At 38.3% G+C, this 25733-nt stretch overlaps 1 protein-coding gene across 1 annotated transcript in view; it reads right to left on the bottom strand.

The window, feature by feature from the left end:
• ELAPOR2 (endosome-lysosome associated apoptosis and autophagy regulator family member 2) overlaps window positions 1-25733 on the bottom strand; it is a 198327-nt gene that overhangs the window by 78870 nt on the left and 93724 nt on the right. Inside the window, 4 exon segments of the mRNA XM_020999772.2 lie at window positions 1897-2002; window positions 5206-5292; window positions 10346-10493; window positions 15460-15655. Coding sequence (XP_020855431.1) covers window positions 1897-2002; window positions 5206-5292; window positions 10346-10493; window positions 15460-15655 — 537 coding nt within the window.

Here is a 25733-nt window from a genome sequence, read left to right on the forward strand (position 1 = left end):
CTGTGCTCTCTTGGCAATGTTCCTGGTTCTCTGATTGTTTCTTCTGTCTACCTCGATGATTCTTCTTGCTCCTTCTACCCTCTACATGGAGAATTTCTGGTCTATTTCTTCTCTATATATTTTCTCCCTTGTTAGCCTTATCCTTTTACTATGGCAGTATTCAGGTGACTTCTAATCTATAGCTCAGACCTCAGCTCCAACTTCACTTCAACTGCCTTTTAGACTTATATGCCTAGATATACTGCTTTACTCCTCAAACCTAATACCCCTAAAAAAAATAACAGATTTCATCATCTTATCATGTGTCCCATTTTCATTCCCACGGTCACCAACATAACTCAGACACTATTTATCTCTCACCTCAACTACTATAAAAGTCTCCTTATAGTCTCCATACTTCAAATCTTTCTCTCTTCTAATCCATCTCCTATGCATATGCCAGATTCCTTTTCCTAATGCAGGAATAGAATCACCAGTCTGTGGCTCCAAAGACTCAATGGGGTCCTTAAAGCCTGCTAACTGAAATCCTCACGCTGGCATTCAAGACCCTTATCTAGCAGCAATGTTGTTGGTTTTTTTCCACAAAACACTCTCATATACACTATGCTCAAGAAGAAAAAAGAACTTGACCATACACTATCTCCCAAACACATCTTGCATTTCCTTACCTCCATACCCTGGAATGTCCTCCCCCATGTCTCTACCAATTAAACTCTTACTCATCTTTCAAGGCTAATTCAAATGCTACCTTCTGCATGATGCTGCTCCTGATTCTCCCTGCCAGAAATTATTTTTTCCTCCCCTAGACTGCCATAGATAGCACTCTGGACCTCGCTTAGAAGTATAAATAGGTTCTGTTCCATTTGAACCACAGCTGGAGGAATGCATTGAACTCTCAGGGATGAATCTCAGCTCATAGTTATCTTTTAAGAAAGAACATTGAACAACAAGAGAAGGACACATCCAGAGGAGGACAATGAGAATGGTGAGAGACCTCAAAACTGTACCATCTGAAGATCAATGAAAAGAACTAGAGACTTTGATCTTAGAGAAAAGAAGACAAAAAGGAGATGAAGGACAAAGGCCTGTTGTATGGAAGGGAAATTAGGCTTGTTCTATTTTAGTCCAAGAGGACAGCTGAAGAGTAATGGATAGAAATTAGAGAGAGGCAAATTTGAGCTAAATTAAGGGAGAACTTTTCAAACAATACAAAGTAAAAAAAAAAAAGTAGAATGGGCAGCTACTGGAGTTCATGAGTTCTTGTATCACTGGGATTCCTCAAGAATGCTGTAGAGGTCGATTCCAGTAGAAGTCTAGGCAACATCATCAGTTCCTACCAGCTCTAAGATTTTTCTATATGTCTTATCTCCATCACTAGATTGTATCCTCTTTGTGGGCAGGAATAATAGCTATTAATCGTTGCATTTGTCCCAAGTGCCCAGGATACTGTTCTACACAGAGTAGGTTCTCAATAAATGGTTAAGTTAAATCACAAGACATATACTTGTCTTTTAAATAAGTGGCAATAAAATGACATAAAAATAACATCTTACAAACAAAAAGCCAATTGGCAAATAACAAGAATAAGCCTGAGTTCTCCTTACATCCAACCTGGAACACAATGCATTACTTCACTTTGATTCATCTTTCAAAAAACTGTATCGAGCTACATGTAGGAGGGAGAGAGAGAGAGAGAGAGAGAGAGAGAGAGAGAGAGAGAGAGAGAGAGAGAGAGAGAGACCGACCTTATATTGGCTCACCATACCAAAAACAGTTTTTAAAAAGTTAAAGAACATGAAACAGAAGTACATCTTATCTATTAGCAAATTAAAAAGACGAATAGATTAGTATCACATGGTGGGGGAGGGAGTATCACATGGAGGGAGATGACTATACCTTCAATAGTGATGTTTTTCACTAGTACAGGTTTCACCACTTTGGACCCCATGAGGATCCCTGTGGTCCTCCAGTATAATATGTTTGTGCCTGATTTTAACATGACCTATGAAGAAGAAAAAAAAAAGTCACTACAATCAGGCAAGTCTGTATTGCTTCTAAACATACCAGAAAGCTTACAATCTATTCATTCACATCATTTTCTCTTTTTCTGATTACTTGTTTTTAACATTTTTTTTATCTTCGAATCCCAAATCCTCTCCTCTTCCACCCCTTCTCCACCCATTAAAAAGGCAAGAAATGGGATATCAATTACTCATGTGAAATCATGCAAAACCTATTTCCAAATTAGCCATGTTGCAAAAAAAATGCAAGAAAAAATAAAGTTCAAAAATTATGCTTCAATATGCATTCAGATTCCATCAGTTCTGCCTCTGAAAGTAGACAACATTTTTCATTGTAACTCTTTTGGAATACTCTTGGATCATTACATTGATCAGAATAACTAAGTCATTCACAGTTGGTCATCCTCACAATATTTCCAGTGTTGTACACTGTGTACAGTGTTCTCCTGGTTCTACTCACTTCACTTTGCATCAGTTCATATAAGTCTTCCCAGGTTTTTCTGAAAGTAGCATGCTTATCATACCTTATAGCACAATAATATTCCATCTCAATCACATACCACACCTTGTTCAGCTATTCTCCAATTTTATGGAATTGGGATACAGATCTAGTAGTGGTATTGCTGAGTCAAAGGGTATACATAGTTTTATAGCCTTTTGGGCCTAGTTCCAAATTGCCCTCTAGAACAGCTGGATCAACACCATTTCCTATTAGCAAATAAACTCATTCATCTAGACCCTACCAATTTAATTCAAAACTAGTGCCATAGACTTCATAGAGATATGGGCTCTACTGAAATCTACCTTGATACTATCTATGCAGGAAGAGTTTGCTAACCCGTTGAATGGGACGAACAAGACAAGGAGGAGGTGAATTTTTCCACTTCAGAGACTAAAGAGGAAAAGATAGCAAAGTCCTTTATTTGAAATATTTATTTACACTAAGGGGCCTCTTTTTAGAGTGTGAAAGTTTCAACCTACATTTATCTACACAGTCAGCAGCTACTCATAGCTGCCTCTGAGGGCTCTGAAAACAAAAAAGTAAATAATGAGCTTGTTTGCTTCTTTTAAAACCAGTCATTTAATTAAACTGTGGAAGCAACAACAGCAGGTGACAAGAGTGTAGTGTCTTGTTCTATTAAAGTATATTTCTCTGGGTTTGATTTCCTAGCCTGATACCCCTAAGCACAGAGCAACCAGGCCTTTGCTCCAGGGCACCAACTTGTGGTGAGAGAGCTCTTCCTCCCCACAGGGTACTGATGCCCAATGGGGACTGGGAGTGAGGGGAAAGAGAAGATCAGGGAGATGCATATCCTTCTCTCAGCAGTTACACCAAATTTGGCAAGGAACTTAGAGACATGGAAGACCACCATTAAAAGCAGTCACGCCACACCCCACTTCCATCTCTTGCCTTATACTCCATCCCCAGAGGATTCTGTACCTATCACTTCCCAGGCCTAAGTTAACTTGCTCTACCACTGCCCTGTTGGCACAATTGTATCTTACTGGGGACATACTTACCTGATCTGAGGACCTGCACCAGGCAGATGTGGGCTCAAGCAGGACTCTTCACTGTGCCCAGGTTTCTGTTCTCTATCCCCATCCCCATTATCCTGCAGCTGAATCTGCCCCAGGCACTGGAAATGCCACTCATGACTGTGCTGATAACTAAAGTTGTTTTCTATCTGCTATTTCTTCCACTATAGGTACTCTTCTAAGTTATAAATTAAGCTAACTTTCCTTTGCATTTTAAGTTTGTTCAGAGAGAAGAACTCTTCATGGAGCTATTATTATCCAAACTGGCACCCTTACTCTGACATGCAGTCTTGAACTGGCCAAACAGAAACCACATCAAAGAAAGCCTCACCAACCACCCATTTCATCTTGCCCAGAAGTAAATAATAATAAGAGTTGAAGAAGTACTTTTCACCTTGTGCCAGAGAAGGCAAAGAAAGTTCTCATATGACAAGTGGCACTCAGACCTTCCCAGTCTAGGAGTATTCATGGACGTGAGCCTGATAAGATATTAGCCTCACTCAGAGGCCACAGATAAAGAAATGCCTTGAAGAAGTACATTCCATTAAGCCTCAAAGCATCTATTGCTGATGCAACCAAAGTATGCAGACACCTTTGAGGAATCATACTAGTGGTGTGCTGTTAAATGTTTAACAACCAGCTCTCAAAAAAGTTCCCGTGACACATTTTTAAGTTTAATCACATCATTAACATTTTCGCCATCACTTCCTTAAATCTATGCAATGAACAAAACAATAAATCAAGCCCTGATTTGTGGGGCTGACTAGTTTCTGAGATATAAATGCTCACAATGAAAAAAAGCAGCTTAGTTCAAGCTGGCTCTTGCACAGCCTGGTCATAATGTAGTTGTTAATTATATTAGTTTTTAAGCATTTCAAAAAAGGTTTCATTGGTGAAATAATAACCTATAACCTTCAGTGGTAAGTTTAAAGCCCTCAACATTTCTGCATATTGATTTTGCATTGGCCCTATCTCTGGCCCACAGCTAGGTGGCACAGTGGGCAGAGCACTGAACTTGGAATCAGGAAGACTCATTTTCCTGAGTTCAAATCTGGCCTCAGGCACTTACCAGCTGTGTGACCCTGGGCAAGTCACTTAGCCCCATTTGTCTCAGTTTCCTCATCTGTAAAATGAGTTGGAGAAGGAAATGGCAAACTTACTTCAGTGTCTTTGCCAAGAAAACCCCAAATGAGGTCACAGAAAGTTGGATACAATGGAACAATAACATCTTCTACCCACTATGCTTGAAGGACCAGGCACAGAGATGGAGGTTGGTAGGAACAACAGTAAAAATCTACTTGATCTAGTCTAAACCACTTTGTAGACCAAAAAAAATGAGGCTTAGAGAAGATAAATGTCTTGCCCAAGACCACACAAGTACTAAGTTGCAGAACTGGGATTTGAACCCAAGTCCTCTGACTCCAGAACTGTATCTTTTGACTATACTCTTTCCCCTTCCCTTCACTGAACCTGAATGAAGGAAACTTCTTTCATGACTGGGAATTACTTGTACTTTACTACTAATTAGCATCCAGTTTTATTTCTTTCCCTGTGTTAAATGTCAAATTATTTAAAGCCAAATGTGAGTGGGGAAATGCAAAGAAAACTGAAAATGAGAACAAAAAAGGAAAAGTAGCATAAGACTTACAGAATGAGAACCCCATTCTCCATTGTCTGTCAATTTTACCCACTTGTCTGTGGTGGAGTCCATCTCCTGGCACTGGTCATTTTGTATCTGTGAATTAAACACAAAGGCCCTAATTGAGCATCCTGAGGAATAGTTTCCATTTGCTTCTGCAGCCAGCAGAGGACTGTGCATGAGAAATTCTAACAATGCACACTAAACAGAGATCCCTCATCATGAGTAATCCCCTGGAAGGACACACAACAAAGCTCCAGGTGTTTAAATGGTGACTAAGAAAAAAGTCATGCCCTACAGCTATACGTAGATTGTCTAGAACTATGAGGTGGCTGTTATTATTTTAAGGAAACTGATATGACAGTAAGAAGTAGGGAAAGGCTATGTCAATAAGAACCAAAAATTAACTAGCTCATCAAAATATGTTATCAATAGACTCTGTTCCTGCAACAAATTGCTACTTAAACTAGGTGAATAGGTAGGTGAGTGACTAAGTCCTATGTCAAAGTCCTGAATTTTTATTCTATGGCAAATGTTAATCCTAAATTGCTATTTTTTTTTAAATTCAGTGTTAAATAAGTTAGGTCTTGCCCAAATTGTTTTTAACAATATTTTAATTTCTTCCCAATTACACATAAAAATAATTTTTAACATTCACTTTTTTTAAACTTTTAAGTTCTAAATTCTCTCTCATTCTCCCCACCTCCTCCCTAAGATGGTAAGCAATTTAATATAGATTATACATGTGCATAAACTGCTATATAGTTAACATGATTCTCCCCCAACATTCCTCTTATTTAGGACAGTATAGTTCTTTTTTAAAAAAATATTTAATGATTTATTTTGCATTAATGTCACTGTTAAAAAAAAAGGAAAAAGAAAAGAAAAGAAACCTTCTCCCTAATGCTTCCACATCTACAGAGGGGAAAAAAAGCATGAAGAAATTATGAAAAATGGGGAGTCATGGAAATTGGAGAGGAAAAACAAAGTGAAATTTTGCCCTAGTTTGAACAACAGGGTTGAGACTCAAAATCAGAGCTCTTATCTCTTGCTCCTCACCCCAAGTGACTATTTTCCTACTCACCCCAGCTCTCTCTACCTCTCCTTGGTCCTTGTCCCAACAAATCAGCTCTTCACATAAGCTGGGGGGGAGGAGGGAGGGGAAGGCTTTTTTAAAGAACTACTTACAGTAGGAAACTTTATATAACAACAACATCATTATAAATGCAAATAACTTTGAAAGTCTTCAGATGTCTGAAATGACCAATCTCAATGAAATGACCAACCATGATTACAGAGGATTGATGTCAATGCATGTTACTCACCTCCTGATAAAGAGGCAACATATTCAAAATGCAGAAAAAGACATGTTTTTTGACATGGACAATATAGAGATTAATTTTACTTAAATTTGCACATTAATTACAAGGAGTTCATATTTTTCCTTTTTTTCCCTTTTAAGTAGGAAAGAGAGAAATTAAATGTTTATTAATTAAAAAATGAAATGGGAAAAAATCACCCACAAAGACCTAGTACAAATAATTATTCCTCTAAATGTTTCAACTCCACACTATTCAAAGTTACAATTATGTAAAATATGGTCATTGATTTGCAAAAAGTAAAATATGGTTCTTGGTTTCATTGGTTCTGATCTACTGGAAACATCCAGTCTAAATTTGAATATTTCAATCATGTCAGGTGATTCATCATTCACACTAATCAGGATCCACTTGTATTAGATACCTGAGTCTGTTTTAATTGAATTTAAAAGCATGCCCTTTATAAATAGAATCAAGGCCACCTTCTTATACCTCACCATGGCATGAAAGTGACATTGAATTCTTGAAACCTATGCCAACAGAGCTCTAGCAGATTCTAACAAGCTGGAAATTACTGAGAACAGACTGTGTAATATATTATAGCCATTATCCAAGGATCGGGTTTGCTAAGTTCCTGAAGAAGGCTCTTCACTAGAAAGCTAGCTACCATGGGAGTCATTTTTTTAGCCACAACTCAATAAAACCATCCACTAAGGTGCGGGAATTGATTGAGATCTGTATCAGTAGAGGAAGTATTCCTATCAAGGGAATCCTGGATCTTATGCAGTACTCAAGAAGTCATAAGGATCAGAGGATCACAGACTTAGACCAGGAAGGGACCCCAGGGACCACCTAGTCCAACCCTCTCCTTTTGTAGTTGGAGCCCAAAGAAGCCACACAGGTACTAAATGGCAGAGACAGGATTCAAACCCAGTTTGTCCAACTCCAAATCTGTCATTAAAAACAAATAGATATCTGAATATACTCAAAGAAAAAATAAGGCTTGGATTCCTAACTCTTCTTTTAGCTGGAAGCATCTCATACCAAAGAGCAAACCTAATACATCTAGGTCCTAATTAGTGCCAATAAGGAATCCCCTGAAGTCATCATCTGTATTTGAATTAACATTAAAGTTGTAATTGTGTAAAATATGATAATTGGTTTTAGCCCAGTAGAGATATGTAGCATGCATTCTAATCATTCAGCTACTTCAGGGGATTCCTTATTTGCACTAATCAAGACCTACTGGGTATAATACAAAGACAAGAAACAGAAAACCTGGGTTTTAGTCCTAACTGGTGAAAACTAGCTCAGTGATCTTGGGCTATTCACTTAACTTCTCTAGCCCTCAGTTTTCTCTTCTGTAAATGGAAAGACTTGACTCTAGTTTCCTCTAAAATTACCTTTAGCCCTAAGATCCTATGATTTTCATGGCTGAACATGGTTGAGTAAATTTCATGTGTTCTCGACACTGTAATTAGTTAACATTCTGCTGATGAGAGTCACTGTCATTTCTTCCCTATTATTCATCAAGGATCAAGGATGAGTCAGAGAATTTCTACTTAAGGTAACAAGCAGGAGCAGCCTTGGACAGATAAAAGAAGGAAAGAGAGCTACTAGACATCACCATCTCTTCTGACAAATGCCAGAGAGGACAAAAGCATTACTGCTATAATGAAAAAGAATGGAACTTTATGCCTCCCTAGAACCTTTCACCAATTGATCTCAAAGCATATAAAAGTCTCCCATGGGGGAGGTGGGATTAGAATCTCCATTTAATAAGGGCCCCAAAACTGGCCATGTCTCATTCCTCTCAGGCTTGTACTCTGGACTTTCTCTACTGTATCCTAGGTCTTCATCTTGAAGCTCACTCCAGCCCTGGAATAATTCACACATTGGAAACACCCTCAGCCTCTTCTGCTCTCCCTTTGCTGGGATGGCTCCTCCAAGAACCTCTATTTAAGGAGGGAGCCCAGGCCAGCCAGGGCTCATTTCTCTCCAAGCTGCCTCCAGACTTCCTCCGATGCCTCTGTGCTGGGTACCCTCCACCCACCACCACCCTTACCACCAACATTTTAGCTTCTTTTTATATTGTGTTCCTCCATTAGAATGTAAACTCCTCAAGGGCTAAGATGGTCTTTCTTTTTACTTGTATTTGTATTCAAAGGCCTTAGTACAGTGCCCGGCAGAGAGTAAGCAAGCACTTAATAAACCCTTGGACTGACTGGACTGACTGACGTAGAGAAATTAAAGAGCCTGGATAAAGAGGTTTAAAGGAGCTTATTCAGAGTAGGCCCCCAAAAGTTTCCAGCAAAGGCAATACAAAGCAAAGAGATTTCCAGAGATTATCTGGAAAGTTTATCCTACTTAGCCTGTCAACTGCGGGGGGGGGGGGGGGGGGGGGGGGGGGGGGGGGAGGGAAAGGACAGGAAGGACAGGAAGGAAGGAAGGGAGGAAGGAAGGGAGGAAGGGAGGGAGGGAGGGAGAGAGGGAGGGAGGAAGGGAGGGAGAGGGGGGGGAGGGAGGAGGGAGAGAGGTAGGAAGAGAGAGAGGAAGAGACAGAGGAAGAGAGAGAGGAAGAGAGAGAAAGCGAGGAAGAGGAGAGGTGAGATGTGGCTGGAGAAAGAGAGAGAAATCTGAAGCCCAAACCACTTGGATGACTGCCTTTCTTCTCAACTTCATTTTACCTATGTATCCATAAAGTCTCCCATTTGTTCAGTCATTTCTCAAGTCATGGCTGATTCTTCGTGCTATCCGGATGGGATCACAAGGCATAAACCAGTAGGTTTCCATCTACTCTGGGAAACATTTCACAAATGAGGCAGTTGCTACAGAAGTAAATGTGCAACTTGGGTATTGTTTAGCAGTTTAAATATTTCATTGAATTTTAGAGCTGGAATGGGATTTAAACATCATTGAATCCAATTCCTTATTTTCAAAACTATTTTTGTAATTAAAGGAAGAAGCAGCAGAAAGGACAGACAAGGAAAAGGAAGAAAATCCATTTACTCAGCACAAGGGTTCAGTGTTTTTGCAGCCACCTGAGCCACAACAGATATTTTCCAGTTTATAACAATTAAGTAAATGTTTTAATCTACAGTAACTAAATCAGTTAAAATAGCTATTCTTTGTTATGATCTCATTTGCCAGTCCTTTCCAAGATATGTGTAAATTGTCACCCTTGAGATAAATAAATCCCCCAGACATAGAAATCCTATACTTATTTGCATTTCTGAAATATTACATGAGTACACTTAAATGACTAATTAAATCTCAGAGAGGCATATTTTAAATTATAATGAAAGAAGAAGAGCCCTTTAAATCCAAGCTGGAATTCTATAAATACACACAATAGGATTTTAACAAAGTAGTGCCAGTCACTGAACTCCAAATAAAAGCAAACTTTCCAGGAAATTTCAATAAAGTACTAAGTTCAAAGAAAAAGGCCAAGTGTTTGCAGCTACAAAAAAGCAAGTGAAATTGTCAATTATCATTTCACAAGGTAAAAATAATGTGATTAGACAATTTCAGATCATATAATTTTACTTTCCTCAGCAATCCAAAGGTTGAAAGAGGGCAAAGCACCGATCAATCAAAAAAAAAATTAAAAGATAGGCAATTTAAAAACAAATAAAATCCAAGCAGCTATAAGAGAACATGAGGATCCTTATTATACAGGTAAAGGAATGAAAGGTAGAAGGGAAAGGCAAGATTTAAGATATCAAAATTTATCTATGCCTTCTCATTTAAATCTAAGTATCTAGTGGAGTGGGGAGGACAGAGGTTGGTGGGGAGGAACAGAAGAAATTCCAGAGTTTTAAACCCCTTACAAAGAATTCAAAGAAGATGTTGTTGTCAATATATTGATATTCAAAGAAGACATAACCAGACTTCTTTAGGTGCACTGCGTAGATCAAAGAAACGGTGCAGTCATCTCGATTGGACTCAATGTAATTTCCACGAGGGATCCAGGAAGAGCTGTGGAATCAAAGCCAAAAAGAATGTCATGTTAGTGCACAGGACTACCTTCTCTCCGTTCAAATATGTGACTTGGGTAAGAAAGACTTGCCACATGAGCCAAAGTACTGGGCAATGCACAGAGGAGCCACCATTTCATTAGCACTCTTCAAAGCCCATATATCATACAGGAAAATGTAAATTCCCTCTGCCACCTAACTTCTTGTATCCTGGGGAGAAGCCCTAGGATTGATGAGTTTGAGGTAGCAATTTATCACCTCAAGTGAGATCACTAAAAATACTTAATTGTTCATTCTTTTTAGGTAGAATGGAAGATAAGACAGAAGCATTCTTCTGTTAACTCCTCATTAACACACAAAGTCCCATCTTCCTTAATGATGTATGTAACTTCAAGGTCATTAGACTGGAAAGGCTGTAGCCAGTTGTGTGCTGATAAATGTTTAACAACAGGCTCTACACATATACACATATACATATACACACACTTTTAAGTTTAATTTGAATTAATTTTTTTCCACCTCTTTAAGTCTAGATGATAAACAAAACAATAAATCAAATCCAGAGTAGTAGCATTTGCCAGTTCCGAAGATGTAAATGATCCCACTGAAAATTTAACAATTAGCTCACCTGAGCCAGTTAGGTGCTCTCTAGAATGCCTCTGGCTGTAGCTTATCTTTTGTTCCCTGGGGTATTTTTCTTAAAAAGGGGAGCTGGAATTGTAAGGCCGAAAGCATCTTAAATGTTATTTGTTTTACTCCAGAGTCCTCCAACTAGCTGTCTAGCGCCATATTCTTAATAATATTCAAAATAAGAACATTCTGTAGTTTGGTTAAGTCATTTTAATGTCTCAGAATTCCAAGCCAAGTCCTTCCTAATGTGGAATTTTTAAATGTGAATGCCATGCAAAAGCCAAATTTCAGGTGAAAAGATGCATTACTCTAATTCCTGCCAACTGAGAAGTTTGTTTAGCAATATACTCATGATAATAAATTCTCAACTAGAGGAGAAGACTTTGGAGTTTATCATTACAGAATTTTCCCTACACCCCACCCTTTAATTTTGGACTTTTTGGACCAAACTGATTTCACTGGGATATGGAAAGGACATTCTTTCTACCAATGCAGATTGGCCGCCGGGGCAATTAATAATGCTAAAGAGTTTGAGTGATTTGCCCATGTTACACAGGAAGTACATGTCAGAGTTTGCATTTTCTCCCAGATATCTAGACTCTGAGAATAACTTTCGTTCCCCTACATCATGCTTTAAATCTATATGATGCATGTTCAAACAGAAACCCAAAAAGGTGAATTAACTTGTATAAAGTCACAGGAGGAAGTAATTTCTAACAGCATCTAGAAAACAACATTCAACTTCATTTTGATCCTTCTTACATCTTTTACATTCATGTTTTTTGCAAATACTCGAACACACAAAATTAACTGAGATGTTTAGACACCAAAACTGTAACCTGCTTATACAGCTTCTACAAGCAGGATATAGGATATATTATTCTAATGAGTACCACCCAGAAAAAAGATACATTTAACAACTCCATCCTTGATCCCCCTCCCATTAATTCTCTGATCAGAGTATCCTGAAAATTTTTCTAATATACCTTTTAATATTAATATATATACATATATTATGCATAATTAATATATAATAATATATTCCTCCTTTATAAGTAATCCATTTTCAATATGCTTCATTTTTTAGTGGCCAATGTTGCTTTTCTTGTTTATTTGTAATTTTCTGTCACTACATCAGAGATCTGCAATTTCACTATGGGGAAATTCTCTCCAATGATACAGATTGAACCTCAATACATTTCAGTAAGTGGTCTTTATGAGTAATAATGTTTGAAAAAATCCATCACCTGGAAAACAAGGGAGCTAGGTGGAACAGGGCACAGAAACTGGTCTTTGAGACCTGAGTTCCATTATGGCCTCAAATATTTACTAGCTGTGAGACCCTCTACAAGTTACTTCAATTCTGTCTGCCTCAATTTCCTCAACTGTAAAATGTAAATAATAATAGCACTTACATTGCAAGATTATTGTATCAAGAAAAATAATATCTGTAAAGATCTTAGAACAGTATCTGACACATAGTAGGCACTTAATAAATGGTTGTTTCCTTTCCATTTTCTGAATTTAGCTAACCTAGTCCTCCAGAGACAGATCTGCAGATACATACTTTACAACCCTTCCAGCTTGCTCAGACCTGAAAGCTCTTACATTCTCCTGGAATAGCCATCAAGAGTCCAAACTCAGAGTGAGCAGAACCAGAAGAATAATCCATACAGTAACAGCAATAATGTAAAGCTAATCAACTGTGAAAGACTTAGTAGCTCTCAGCAATACAACAATCTCCTCACAACTCCAAATACAGAACTGATGGGTTCAGAGAGCAAACCAAAGCAGATTTTTCCTTTCTTTTTATTTTTATTTTTCTTGTTTTCTCCCAAAATATAGCTAATGCAGAAATGTTTAAATGACTTCGTATTTATAATGGCTATCAAATTTCTTGCATTATTAATGAGTGGGAAAAGGGTAGAGGAGGTGAAAGAATATGTAACTGAAAATCAAAAGAATTTTTTAAAAAGAGTCCAAACTCAAGTTTCCTCCACAATGAGACACAAGATTAAAATTTTAAAACTTACCCAGGAGTAGTAAATAACCTTGTTAAATCATTTTTCAGTCATGTCTAACTCTCCATGACCTCATTTGGGGTTTCCTTGACAGAGATACTAGAGTGGTCTAACATTTCCCTCTCCAGCTCATTTTGAAAATGAGGAAATAGGGTTAAGTGACTTGCCCAGGGTCACACAGCTCGTAAATTATCATTCAGAGTATGAGCAGGGATGATAGGTTTCTGGTCTATTAGTAATGTAGCAAAAACAAAGAAAACAAAAAAAAAACAGGCTTTTTATTGACTGCCAAAGCCAGAATTAGGTGTGCAATCAATAGGCACTAAATAGCAAAACCGTATTGTCTCTGTTTTCTGCCTGGTTGCATTCAAGTGAAGAGGCAAGAAGTGCTATGAAGCTTCTGGGTGCAGGGAGAGAAGGTGGGAAACAGAGCGGGAGACAGGAGAGAGAATGGGAGAGAGGGGGTGGGGGAAGCTAGCACCAGAAACAAGCTCTCCCCCTCCCAAGCCTACATTATGCCTTGAATATATGGCCCAGCTGTTGCTTCTGTGACTATTATGTCTATTTTTTTTCCTGCCTTTAGTGGAGGCTTTCACTAAATGGATTAGGCTTCATGAAGACAAAATGAACTAGGCTTCAATCTTATGAGGAAGAAGGGATCGGGAACCTAGGTGTTATAAGAGTATGCTCCCAATTCATGGAAATGTTTTGTGCTTCTTTATATCTTCTCAACAAATATCCTTTTGTAAAAGTAAATTGATTTTAATTGGTTAAATGATGCTGGGACACTAATCACTGTGTGGTATTGACGATTGTAACAGAGATGCTAACAATATATGTGATTGTTATGGGAGAGAGGGAAGACCCCAGGATAGCGTCTTAAGCCAAGAGTATTACAAAAATTTCACTGTCTCTCAGGGGTATCCCTAGAAAACTGAATGGGAAAGAGATGTATCTACCTGCCCTCTAGGCACCTGACTCACCAATGATATCAGAAACTGACCTAAGGACCCCCAACTATATCCTCTTCCTAAAGTAACATCCATCCAGAGTGATTCTAGATCTCAGGATCTAGAGACATCAGGTTTAAGTGGAAAAAACAAATGCATTTTTTTTTTAAATGTAACATACCAAAGCTTCATATGGCCAGAGGACAAGAAAGGGGCTTTCTTTAAAACCAGTAAACATTTTCCCATCACAGCCTAAGGTCAAGTCAATGGCTTGCTTTAGAAACTTGGAAGACTGATTAAAAAGTCATATAATGAGGTTTTTATCTTACTCTTCCTCATCTGAAGTGAGGAAATATCTAAAGCTTAGCTACTCTTTCTTTCAGAGGACGAGAAGAAAATAAATCTCTAAAATCAACATTTTAAAATAGCTTTTCAGAAAAGCAATGACTTTTCTTGAGTAATTTATATTACCTTTAAAATATCATTTTTCCTTTAAGAATGTACGTTTTAAAGGCTTGACACAATCCTTAAGTTTGATTTGTAATTATATCCTGTGGTTATTCTCTCAAAAAAAAATAGCCAAACTGTCACATGTGTAAGAGTGTGTGTGTGTGTGTGTGTGTGTGTGTGTGTGTGTGTGTGTGTGTGTGTGAGAGAGAGAGAGAGAGAGAGAGAGAGAGAAAGAGAGGGGGGGGGAGGGAGGGAGGGAGGGAGGGAGATGGTTTGGCAATTTCATATATACATACACATATATAAGATACATATATACATATACACACACAAATTTACTTCCTGAATATGAAAAGAGCTATCATCATGGTCCCATAAAGATTACTGAATTTAGAATGCCAAACCAGGAATCATGATTTCTGATGGAATTCTGGCTCTGTCTTTCTTTTCACTTCCCTGGGCTTCTCTTCCCTCACCTGAAAAATAAGGCAATTGGACTAAGTGGCCTCTTGAAAGGTCCTTTCTAACTCTACCTCTGTGAACCTACGAAACTGCCTGGGTTTTAGTTTTTTCATCTGTAAATGAGGATACTGAAATATATAATCTCCCCAATCCTTTCCAGCTCTCCATTTATGACTCTATGAATACTTATGATACCAATAGGTCTGTGGCCACACTGGAGCATCTGAGAAGAACTGCCCCATTTGAAGCTCCCAAGTCCATCAATCCTGTCCAATTGCAGTCACTTTTTTCCATGCACTGTATGCACTTCTAGAACCTCATTTCAACAAAATTCTTCTGCATATCCTAAATACCCACCACCAATCAACACCATGAAAATCTATAATTTTCCAAAGATTATTAAGCGTACTCTTCTCTGTTACTCAACATTAACCAGCCCCTTTAAGTTTCTTACTTGTCACAGCTATCTGGTTTGTTCTCAGCAGGACCCACTGCCGTGTCCATGAATGTTGCAACATTGGAAAATCCTGCAGGTAACTCATCCCATTCATCAAACTTGATGCCACTGCCCAAGGAGTAGGTGCCTTCCTCACACTTACTGCAAACCTGGTTCTTCATTTCTAGGTATTCACCAGAAGCACAGGAGAAGGCTGAAAAGAACCATTTACAATCAATTAGTTATGAGGGTAATCAGGCACAAAGACAATAGGCTGCCATTTAAAATACAGTATTGTTAACCAAGAACTCCACTGGGAAAACCATGAACATAATTATGCAATTATTCATGCTCTGCTATATAACTGAGACAATCCAACCTGCCTAATTTCCCCACCTACATACTAGCCCTAAAACCAAGCTCTCCAGTTGTTCTGATTTGTATCTAGAGGAAATCAGCATATACACTGTGAAAAACAGCCTTTTTACAGCAAAATATTTAGCCTTGGTACAGTATTATTATTCATTCATTCAATAAATATTGAGATGTTTGTGTGGAAAGAACTCTGTTAGGTTATGGTATCATTCACCCTTGGATCTCAAAAAAAATCAAGTTGAAACATTTCTTTAAAAAAATAAGTATCAAAGATATGCAGGCAATGGAGTATAGAAATCTATCCTACCCTACAGGAAAATTGAAGGGAAAAGGGATATGAGAAGGGGGGTGGGATAGAAGGGAGGGCAGATTAGGGGAAAGGGTATTCAGAATACATGCCATCTTAGGGTGGGGGGAGGGATGAGATGGGGAGAAAATTTGGAACTCAAAATCTTGTGTAAGTGAATGTTGAAAACTAAAAGTAAATAATTTAAAAATAAAATAAAAAATAAGTATCAGAAGCAGCATTTGAACAGAAGTCTTCTTGACTCCAAGGTTTTATATATGCTACTATTCTACCCACTTATGACTGTAGAGTTTGGCAATTAGAAAGTATTATTCTATCTCCAAACCATAGATGAGAAAAGACAAGGCCTAGGTGGAACAATAAACAGACAATGCAAATGTCTTTCCCCCAGGGTGCCAATATCTCATAGAAAAGGGACATTATTTTAGTGTATTACTCAATCTCTAGTGGCCTACACTGTAACGCATCATAACCAATCCTTGGGGTACCCCACCCCACCCAAGTCTCATCACCATGGTTCCTTCCCTCTCCACCTAATTCCCGATGTAGAAGCAGTAGTAAAGCCAGAACCATCTACTATTCCAGCACATATGTGGTGATGGTGGCCAAGCAAAGATGTTTTAATCTAAGAAGTCACAGGAGTATTGAGAGGAGCCAAAGAGGAAGCTGATGGACACATGCCTTCCAGAAGAAATGGCAACATTGGTTTGCTTATGGTTTTGGAAGCAAGAGGTTGAAAAGGAATTTAGAAGGGAATACATATAGCACAACAATGCAGATGGAAAGAAGATGGTCAGGGTGGATAGATAACTGGAACATAAAGCATGGTCTATAACCAATTAGTTCCAGGGAGTTTATGCTCACTCAATCATCAATCAGCATATCTTGCAGAGCGGATGGCAAGAATATGGCAAGATGCCCCAAGTAGAAAGCTAGATGGGATGCCAGATATAATCACTGGAATGTAATCATGTCACTCTATGTGCTAACTGACAGTCTACCCTGAGTCAGTCATTCTAGTATTAAACAAATGCCCTCACAAGTGGAAGAATACTTTTGCAGGAGCTATAAATATAAATTTGTGACTGCTAACATTCAATAAAGATTCCATAGCACGCGTGTATGTGTGCCTGTGTATGTGTTGGAGGACAAGGGGAAGGGAACAAGAATTAAGTGCCTACTATGTGCCAAACACTTTACAAATATTAAACATTTTTCCTAATTCTTTAAACATATTTCAACTGAAGTAATTCTAATTTGCACCTTGCCCCTTAAAAAAAGGCAAGTAATTTCAGATGAATCCATTACTGTGTAATTCATATTATTCTTTATTTCCTGTCCTGAACTACTGGGCAGTGTTAAAATGCATCAATAAATAGCAACCAAAACCCACCCTGAGATGTTTTCATTGTTGTGGTATCCAGCAGATACACAAGAGAGAGCAAAGCTAGATGCTCAGAGAGAAATGCACTTTTTCACATACAATGAGCTTGTCTCAAATAGTCAGACTATTTCCTGAAAGTGAATTCCACAGACAAGGTGTTAATTCTTTGTCCTGGGTCTTCGTTGCCTAACCGATTTTGTTGTGTGAGATACACAGATTTAGAGATATCTCATTCCAAATGTTCAAACTATTTGTGCCCAACTTGTGGTATAGCCTTGTGAACTCATAATAGCCTCATCAGTCACAGCTGGACACACTGTACTTTGACCCCAACAATCCTGATGTCATTTTGGTCCTCTTCGAGTACAAAGGACAACAACAATTTTGTCTGAGCAGCAGGAGGGAGGGTCAATGAATTTATAGAGTTCATACACATAAGCTGGTCCTCTGGATTAGCCCTTTAAAACAGGAGCCAGGGACTCACCTGGAAATAGGCACAGAAAGAAAAAAACACAGAAGGCACAGACAAACCAGACTGTCAAAGAGGAAAGTTTCTCCTAAGGGAGAATACATCAAAAGCTCCAGAAAGTTCTTTTGGAGAAAAAAGACAAAGGGCAAGTGACAGACACAAACACAGAAGAAATAGTGAGTACAAAGACCTGGAGAGAGCTCCAGAAACCGGACCATTTGCATAACTCCCACGTGGGAGAAAATCAACAGCATGGAACCACGTGCATGGAGGAGCGCTCCCAACCTGCCCCTTTGCTAGCATCACCAGTCATGTTATCTGTATAGTTTCAGAGGGAAAGGAGGATTGTTTGCTGCCTTCTGGAGAAAGGAAGAGACACTCCTTTATTTAGAACCTCTTTTAAATTAAATCAGTTCTATATGTAATAATCTGTTACCTTAAATTTTTGCAGGGATGCTAAGTGGTATTAGTTAAACTCCGATATTTCCAGGATTAGCCCTGGATGAGGATAAGAACCATTGAGATTATTGACACTAAACCCCATTCACTGTGTCAGGGACTAAGGCTCAATGGAGTATGTGTTATATGTTTCTTTCACTTCCACTACCACAGTGCAGTATTTGTAACATAAATGGGGGAGCACAAGAGGGAGCTTACCATTATGAAAGTTGGTACTTAAGGGATTGGTCCATAAACCTCAAAGTAAAAAACTTCCATTTACTTGATTTTTTAAAATATTTGCTCAAAATGGTTTAATAGTAGTCTAAGTCAAGTTCTAGTATTATTAAAGAGGCCTAAGTTCTTTGTATTATAAATATTTTTTCCTCTCTTGTCTTGTCTACCAAGGACTAGGGTCCTTGAAAGTCAGCTCCAGAACCACATGCCAAGAGAATTCATGAAATAACATAGTTTAATGGCACACAGCTTATTGAATAACCTGCACCCCATGATGACCTCTGCACAATAAATACTGTCGGGCCAACAGGTGGCACAGCGAATAGAGCACCGGCCCTGAATTCAGGAGGATCTGAGTTCAAATTTGGCCTCAGACCAAACACTTGACACTTACTAGCTGTGAGACCCTGGGCAAGTCACTTAACCCCAACTGCCTAAAAAAAAAAATACTGTCTTCCTCTCTCTACAAGCACTGCTTTATACTATTTTATTCCCTGTGATACAGTATGATACAAAATGTCATGATTTTACTTCCTTTGAATTCCGTTGTGCTTTTCGTTGTTGTTTGCATTTTCAGTTCCTGCAGTTATAGAATGACCACAGTGATTTTCAGAGTAGTTTTTTTGACAATAAATTTCAATTTTGTTGAAGGCTTTTTGGTTCCACACATGTTTACCAGTAATTGTGCTTTGTCTACTTTGTTGACAAGGAAACAATCATGTGAAAAACTGATAAGTGTAAAAAAAAACCAGTCCATTCCATTCTCATGTATTACTGGTAAGAAATTGAATATGGCTTCCACTCTATAACCTGAGCAGATCTATGCTTAGCATAGTCCCATAGGAGTACATTCAAGAGCTTGACGCAAATAAAGCATTATGCAGTGAATATCCTATTTTGAATCACACAAAACAGACTATCCATGAACAAAAGCATGTGGTATCCTTTATAATGTTATAGGGCCCAAGAATGTCACAAAAGGATACAACCCCAATGCTGCTGTTGTTAAGACTAAGACACCTAACAGAAAATGTGATTATTGAATGTACAATTCTTACCAACACCATCATTGTCTGGAAATTTTAATTTCACTGACAGAATCAACAATTTGTGGGCATGCTGCTGTTTATATTGCAATACTAGCTGTCTTAACACCGAAATTGCTCAGATGCTATCACTCAGAATAAAGCTCTCTGACAATGACTCTTGTCTGATCCAAATGTAATGTCTGCTCGAAAACCTGCTAAGCTGATTAAGTTAAGATAAATAAATTGTAGAAGAGATTCTTGTTCAGGTGTGGGTTGGACTAGATGGCTTCTAATGTCCCCTGAAACTCTGAGAAAGAGAATTCTAAGATATATAATAGTCACTGACTTTTAGTGTTGCTGTCCTTATTCTATTACTTCAAATAAGATTAAAATGTCCTCATAGTGACAGTAATAGTGTAGTAGATAGAAAAGTCAGAAAGATCTGGATTCAGGTCCTGCCGCCAATCAAGCCAGGACACCTGAATAAGTCACTTAAATTCACAGAGACATAGACAACGCTCTACAATTCTATGTGGCAAAATAGTTGCTAATTTCTGTTGGTAGGAGGAGTTTCCTCCCCCAAGAATTCTCTATACTGGGGCAGCTAGGTGGTGAAGTGGATAGGGCACTGACCCCGAAGTCAGGAGGACCTGAGTTCAAATCTGATCTCAGACCAGACATCTGACACTTAACTAGCTGTATGACCCTGGGCAATTCACTTAATCCCATTTACCTTAAAAAAAAAAAAAGAATTCTCTATACTAACATCATCATAGGTATAGAACAAAAAAAAAGTAGTTGAGGAAAATGTATTTAAGCAAACATTTCATAGGTTGTATTCTTAGGTTGTAATTACAAGATGCATGAAATCATTTGGTGATGAGAAAAATGATACTAGACAGACCCTAACAAATGAATATGTAGTCATTTCTAAAAGTACAAAATGGTACTTTGTAATTACAGCATGAAAGTCCTGGCATTACTTTATGCCTTTACTTTTCAGTGACGGTACAATGTTTTGTATCTGGGATATATAGGCCAGAAGCCATTAGCTGCCTCACCACTAGGGAGAGACTTCTAGTTATCCCTAAAGCTAATATAAGCCTGACCGATAGTGTTTTACTATCTTATCAGATAAACATCTATAATTGCCCAGAATTATTCAGTGCATAAGCAAGATAGGACAGATCTGCGATTGTTTAAACTATTAATCACCAAAAACATCCCAGCATCAGTGCAAAGCACAGATATGATTAGCATTCCTGAAAAAAAAAAAATAAGAATCCAAACACTGCTTTACCTTGGTTTATTCAAATAAAGATTCATCCTGTGCTAATTAAAAACATAACTAGTTGAAAAACTGTCAGATTACTGTCAAAGTACAGGTTCCAAATTAATGAAGGAAAAGAGAGAAATGGTTTCCAAAGGGAATTCAGCACCATCTTGAAGACACAGCAGGCTTCAGATCTTCATGTTCGACTGCTGGCGCTGGTGACCATGGAATACTACTTTTAATTGGGATAGTATGTGTTCTGTCCCTTATGGTATGACATGCTTTGAGAGAGAAGAGAGAAAAAACTTCATCTCTTATTTAACAAAAGAGAAAGCAACCATCCATCCTAGACAGAAGGACCACACAACACTACATTCAAATTATTCAGCTTCCTTGCTGATGTCATACGCAAGCCATCAAGCTCATTCTTCTTCGGCTTATGAGGATTCTTTTTTTTCCCTTTTATTGGACAGATCATACCACCTGCTGCTGTGAGAAGTTGCTTTGCTTGTCAGAACCTATACAGCAACTACTAAGGCTAAGTCTACTACCAGCTGCCTGCCACATTCAATCTAAGGAAGAGAGTGACTAATTGCAGAGTGAACACCTTTCAACTCACTAAAAGCTACAGACGTTACCTTATTACTGGCAATAAAAAACAGACGCAGACCTGGCAGGTGAGAGATACAAAATCAATAGAGCCCCCATCTAATGGCGGTACCAGGAGATGAGAGAAACACTGAGAAGAAATGCAGTATCTACATTTTAATGAAAAACAGAGCAAAGAGCAAAGAATGCTACGCTTGGAGTCAAGAGATAGATTTAAGTCCTGCCTGTGTCAACTAACCTTGGACATATGACTGTATGGTGCTGGATCTCAAGACACTCATTTATAAAATGAATGGATTAGCCTACAGCAAGATTTCCTAACCTGGGAACATAATCATAACTTTTAAAAAATATGTTGACAACAGTATTTTAATATAATTGCTTTCCTTTGTAATCCTGTGTGTTTTATCTTACTCATTTAAAAAAGAAGGTAGGGACATAAAGAAAGGGGAGGTGGAGGCAATTAGCATTTCTATAGTGCCTACTATGTATCAGGCACCTGCTAAACACTTGAACAAATATTAGCTCATTTGATCATAATAAGAACCCTTCGAGGTAGGTGCTATTATTATTATCCCCATTTTACAGATAGGAAGCAGAGACAGAGAAGTTAAGTGACTTGTCCCAAACCACACAGCTATTAAGTGTCTGAGGCTGGATTTTAATCCAGCTCTTCCTGAATCTTCAAGACCCAGAACCCATTCCACTGCACCTCCAACCTGCCTCAACTGGTGTTCACCAAACTCGCCAAAGGGATCCATGACACAATAAAGATTAAGAATTCCTGGCCTACCTTATCTGTAGTCTCTTCTACTTTGTTTTTAGTTGTTGTTTTTTTATTTGGTTAGGCAATAGGGTTCAGTGACTTGCCCAAAGGCACACAGCTAGTAAGTGTTATTTCTAAGGCCACATTTGAACTCAGGTCCTCCTGAATCCAGGGCCAGTGCTCTAACCACTGTGCAAACTAGCTGCCCCTTCTTCTACTTCTGATACCCAAGACTCTTATGTGATTCATCATGTAGAGAGGACACAATCTTAGATACAACAAATATCTTGTGTATATACCCTAACCTTTTGCCTTACTCAGAAGGCACTCTCTTGAGCTCCTGCTAGCCTTTCCTTGAGAAAAGATTTCCTTTCATGACGGTCTATTTTGCCTAATGCTTCTGCATCCTCTCTTTTGTTTCCTTTTATAGGCCAGTTATAGAGTTTTTGAGCCAGAGAGAATCTTAGAAATCAGCCTGTCAAACCATCTCATTTTGGTAGACGGGAAAACTGAGACCCAAGGGAATTATATGATCAATTAGTGGCACAGCCAAGACTATCTTACAGGTCTTCTGACTCCAAAGCATTTTTCCCCATTATACTATATTGTCACTCCAGTGGTGATGTAGTTTCTAACAGGGCTTTACTACAGTTATGTTGACAGTTATGGAAAATCCAGCGATATTACTGGGAATGAATGGTTATCTCCAGTGCATTATTCATTCTAAGTTAGAATTTTACAAGTGTGATCCCACCAAGGACAGCTCTTTGCTTAGGGGAAAGATGGAAGTTAAGAAAAGTTAGGAAAAAAGAACTTACTAAATTTAAAGTGTCTCCGCACCTCTGAAAATTTAGACTCCAACTCTATTCTTTACAATATCATTTCAAAACTACTTTAAACTTTATTTAAAACTTCACAAAAACCCCATCAGAGATGTACTATCATTGTATGTGCCACGCCACATTAAGCCTTCCCTGATCACCTTCCCTCCACCTATAGCCAACTATTTTCTATTTTAGACTTCACATAGTAGTTGAACTTTGCCTCTTCACTGGAGTTAGAATGTAATGTTTGTAAAGATAATACTAATAGCTAACAATAGCAAAACAGCCCTTTGGGGTTTGCAAAGTGCTTTGTATTTGTCAATTCATTGGATCCTCACAATAACTCTGTGAAGTGCCATCATCATCATTATTCCCATTTTACAGATGAGAAAACTGAGGCTTAAATCAAATGGCTTGCCCAGGATCACACAACTAGTAAATGTCAGAGACAAGATTCAATCTCAGGTGTCTCTGGCAAGTCTAGCACTCTATCCACTGTACCACTAAGCTGCCTCTAATAATACTCAATTATATCAATTGTGCAATTTAAGTCGAATCTGTGCTTCTGCTTGATCCCTCACTAGGCTGTAAGCTCTAGCAGGGCAAGGACTGTGTTCTATTTAAACTTTTCTTCTTACCTGACACCTGACCTAATATCCTGCACATATTTAATGTTTGTTGAATCAATGAATGTTCATTGAATTATTAGTCATATTTTAGATAACAGTAACTTTGACAAGTTTTTTAAAAGCCATTCACTTATTATACTTTGAATAAATTTCTCATATACCAGGTTGATAGACTTCACCTACCCCATAACCCCACACTTGGGAAAGAGAAAAGATAAAAACTGGATCCATATTATATACTCCAGGTGATCATAATGCAAATAGAAAACAGGTTGAAAAATTCCTTCTTTTTTAAATGCAAAACTGTCTAAGAAAAATTAGAGCTTTCTCATTGGCCTAAAAAAAAACCAAATAATTCATACTGGGGTCATAAATTTGCTAATTTGGATAAATAGAAATATACAAGCACACACATACATAAATAGGAGATAGATAAATAGATAGATAGATAGATAGATAGATAGATAGATAGATAGATAGATAGATAGATAGATAGATATGTTATCCTCTGGATGTTTGGCATAGATCAACACATGGTGGGTATAGGCAAAGCTACACAGAAAGTCAATGGAGAAGAAATGCACAAAGTAGCTGATGAGATCACCAATAACAGAGAAAAATGGGTCTAGGAAATCAATTTTCCCTGAGTAGTAATTACATCCTGACTCCTCAGTCCTTATCATCCTTTACTTTTCCTCTGCTTTGGAAAATGTCAATCTCCACTTCTTAGCACCCTCTCGGACCTCGAATTGTGTACAATTATTTTCTCACAATTCTCTTCCTTCATCTTTCAAAGGTAGCTCTTCACCAGATTTCCTGTTTTCTGTTATTTTTTATTACCTCAAAATCTGGTCTAGAGCTCCCTATTCCTCTCCCTCTGTCTGATTCTTCCCTCATTTTCAATTTACATTCCTATCATGCTAGTACCCATCTAACTTTCAATAAACTGTCTCTGCCCATCAATGCAGTCCAACACCTCCCTTTGTCTTAGCTTGCATACTTCTAAATGAAAAAGACAACAACCTCTCAAGATGAACCAGGCAAAAAATTAATTTCCTTTGTCTCTTTATTGGGGTCTGTTGCCAAGAATTAAATGGAGCTTTACAGAAGAATTTAAAAAGCCAGACAATACTGAAAGTAGTCAGCCCTTTTATTTGACACGTTTATGGTAAGTCCAAATAGCTTAGCCAGAATCATCCTAGGGAAGAAACCATGAAAGGGCAGAGAGGACAACCAGCAGGGGCCATCAGGGCAGCATTCACCACTTCACGTGAGACATCAACTGACTCCTATAAAATTAAAGCAGAGCACCCAGGACCTCCGAAATACAACCAAAGGACAGTAAAGGGACAAAGCCAACAGTTTTTGCCAGAGAATCTCAGCCATGGTGGACTTCAGAGAAAGCAAGAAGAGCCCACAGTGGTCTGTAAAAAGTTGCTCCCAAAACTTGGCACATTACTCAACTCCATTCAGCTCTTACCAGTTCTATGGGTGGAAGTCAGCACTCCATATATGAAAGCAATTCAAGTCAACCCAAATCTGAACAAGATCAGGTGTTTTTTAAATGGCAGGGCGGAGAGGAGAGAGGAGTCTTACTTAGGTGAATTTAACTGATTTCCTACTTCTGTTATCACAGGCCAGGAGTTACCAATCTGCAAGATTGAGTGGGAGATAGAAGTTTCTAGCCCTACAGGATTCAGAAAAGGGTAGGAGTTCCAGGCAGGAGGAAGTGTCATAAGAGAACCTATCACCAAAAAAAGACTACCCTGCAAAATAATTTGCTTTTTTCTCATCTATAATTCCCTTTACATATTGAACTGAAACACAGCAAGGAATCTTAGAAATCTTTACACACAGATGAATAAGGCATCAAAGTTTTTAATGGGACAGCAATAAAATGAAGGGTCTGTTCGCATAGTGTCAGGTGTGAGAGATACAAAGGAACATACAACA

The sequence above is a fragment of the Phascolarctos cinereus genome, unplaced genomic scaffold (assembly GCF_003287225.1).
Source record: "Phascolarctos cinereus isolate Bilbo 61053 unplaced genomic scaffold, phaCin_HiC Scaffold_1;HRSCAF=81, whole genome shotgun sequence".
Lineage (NCBI taxonomy): Eukaryota > Metazoa > Chordata > Mammalia > Diprotodontia > Phascolarctidae > Phascolarctos > Phascolarctos cinereus.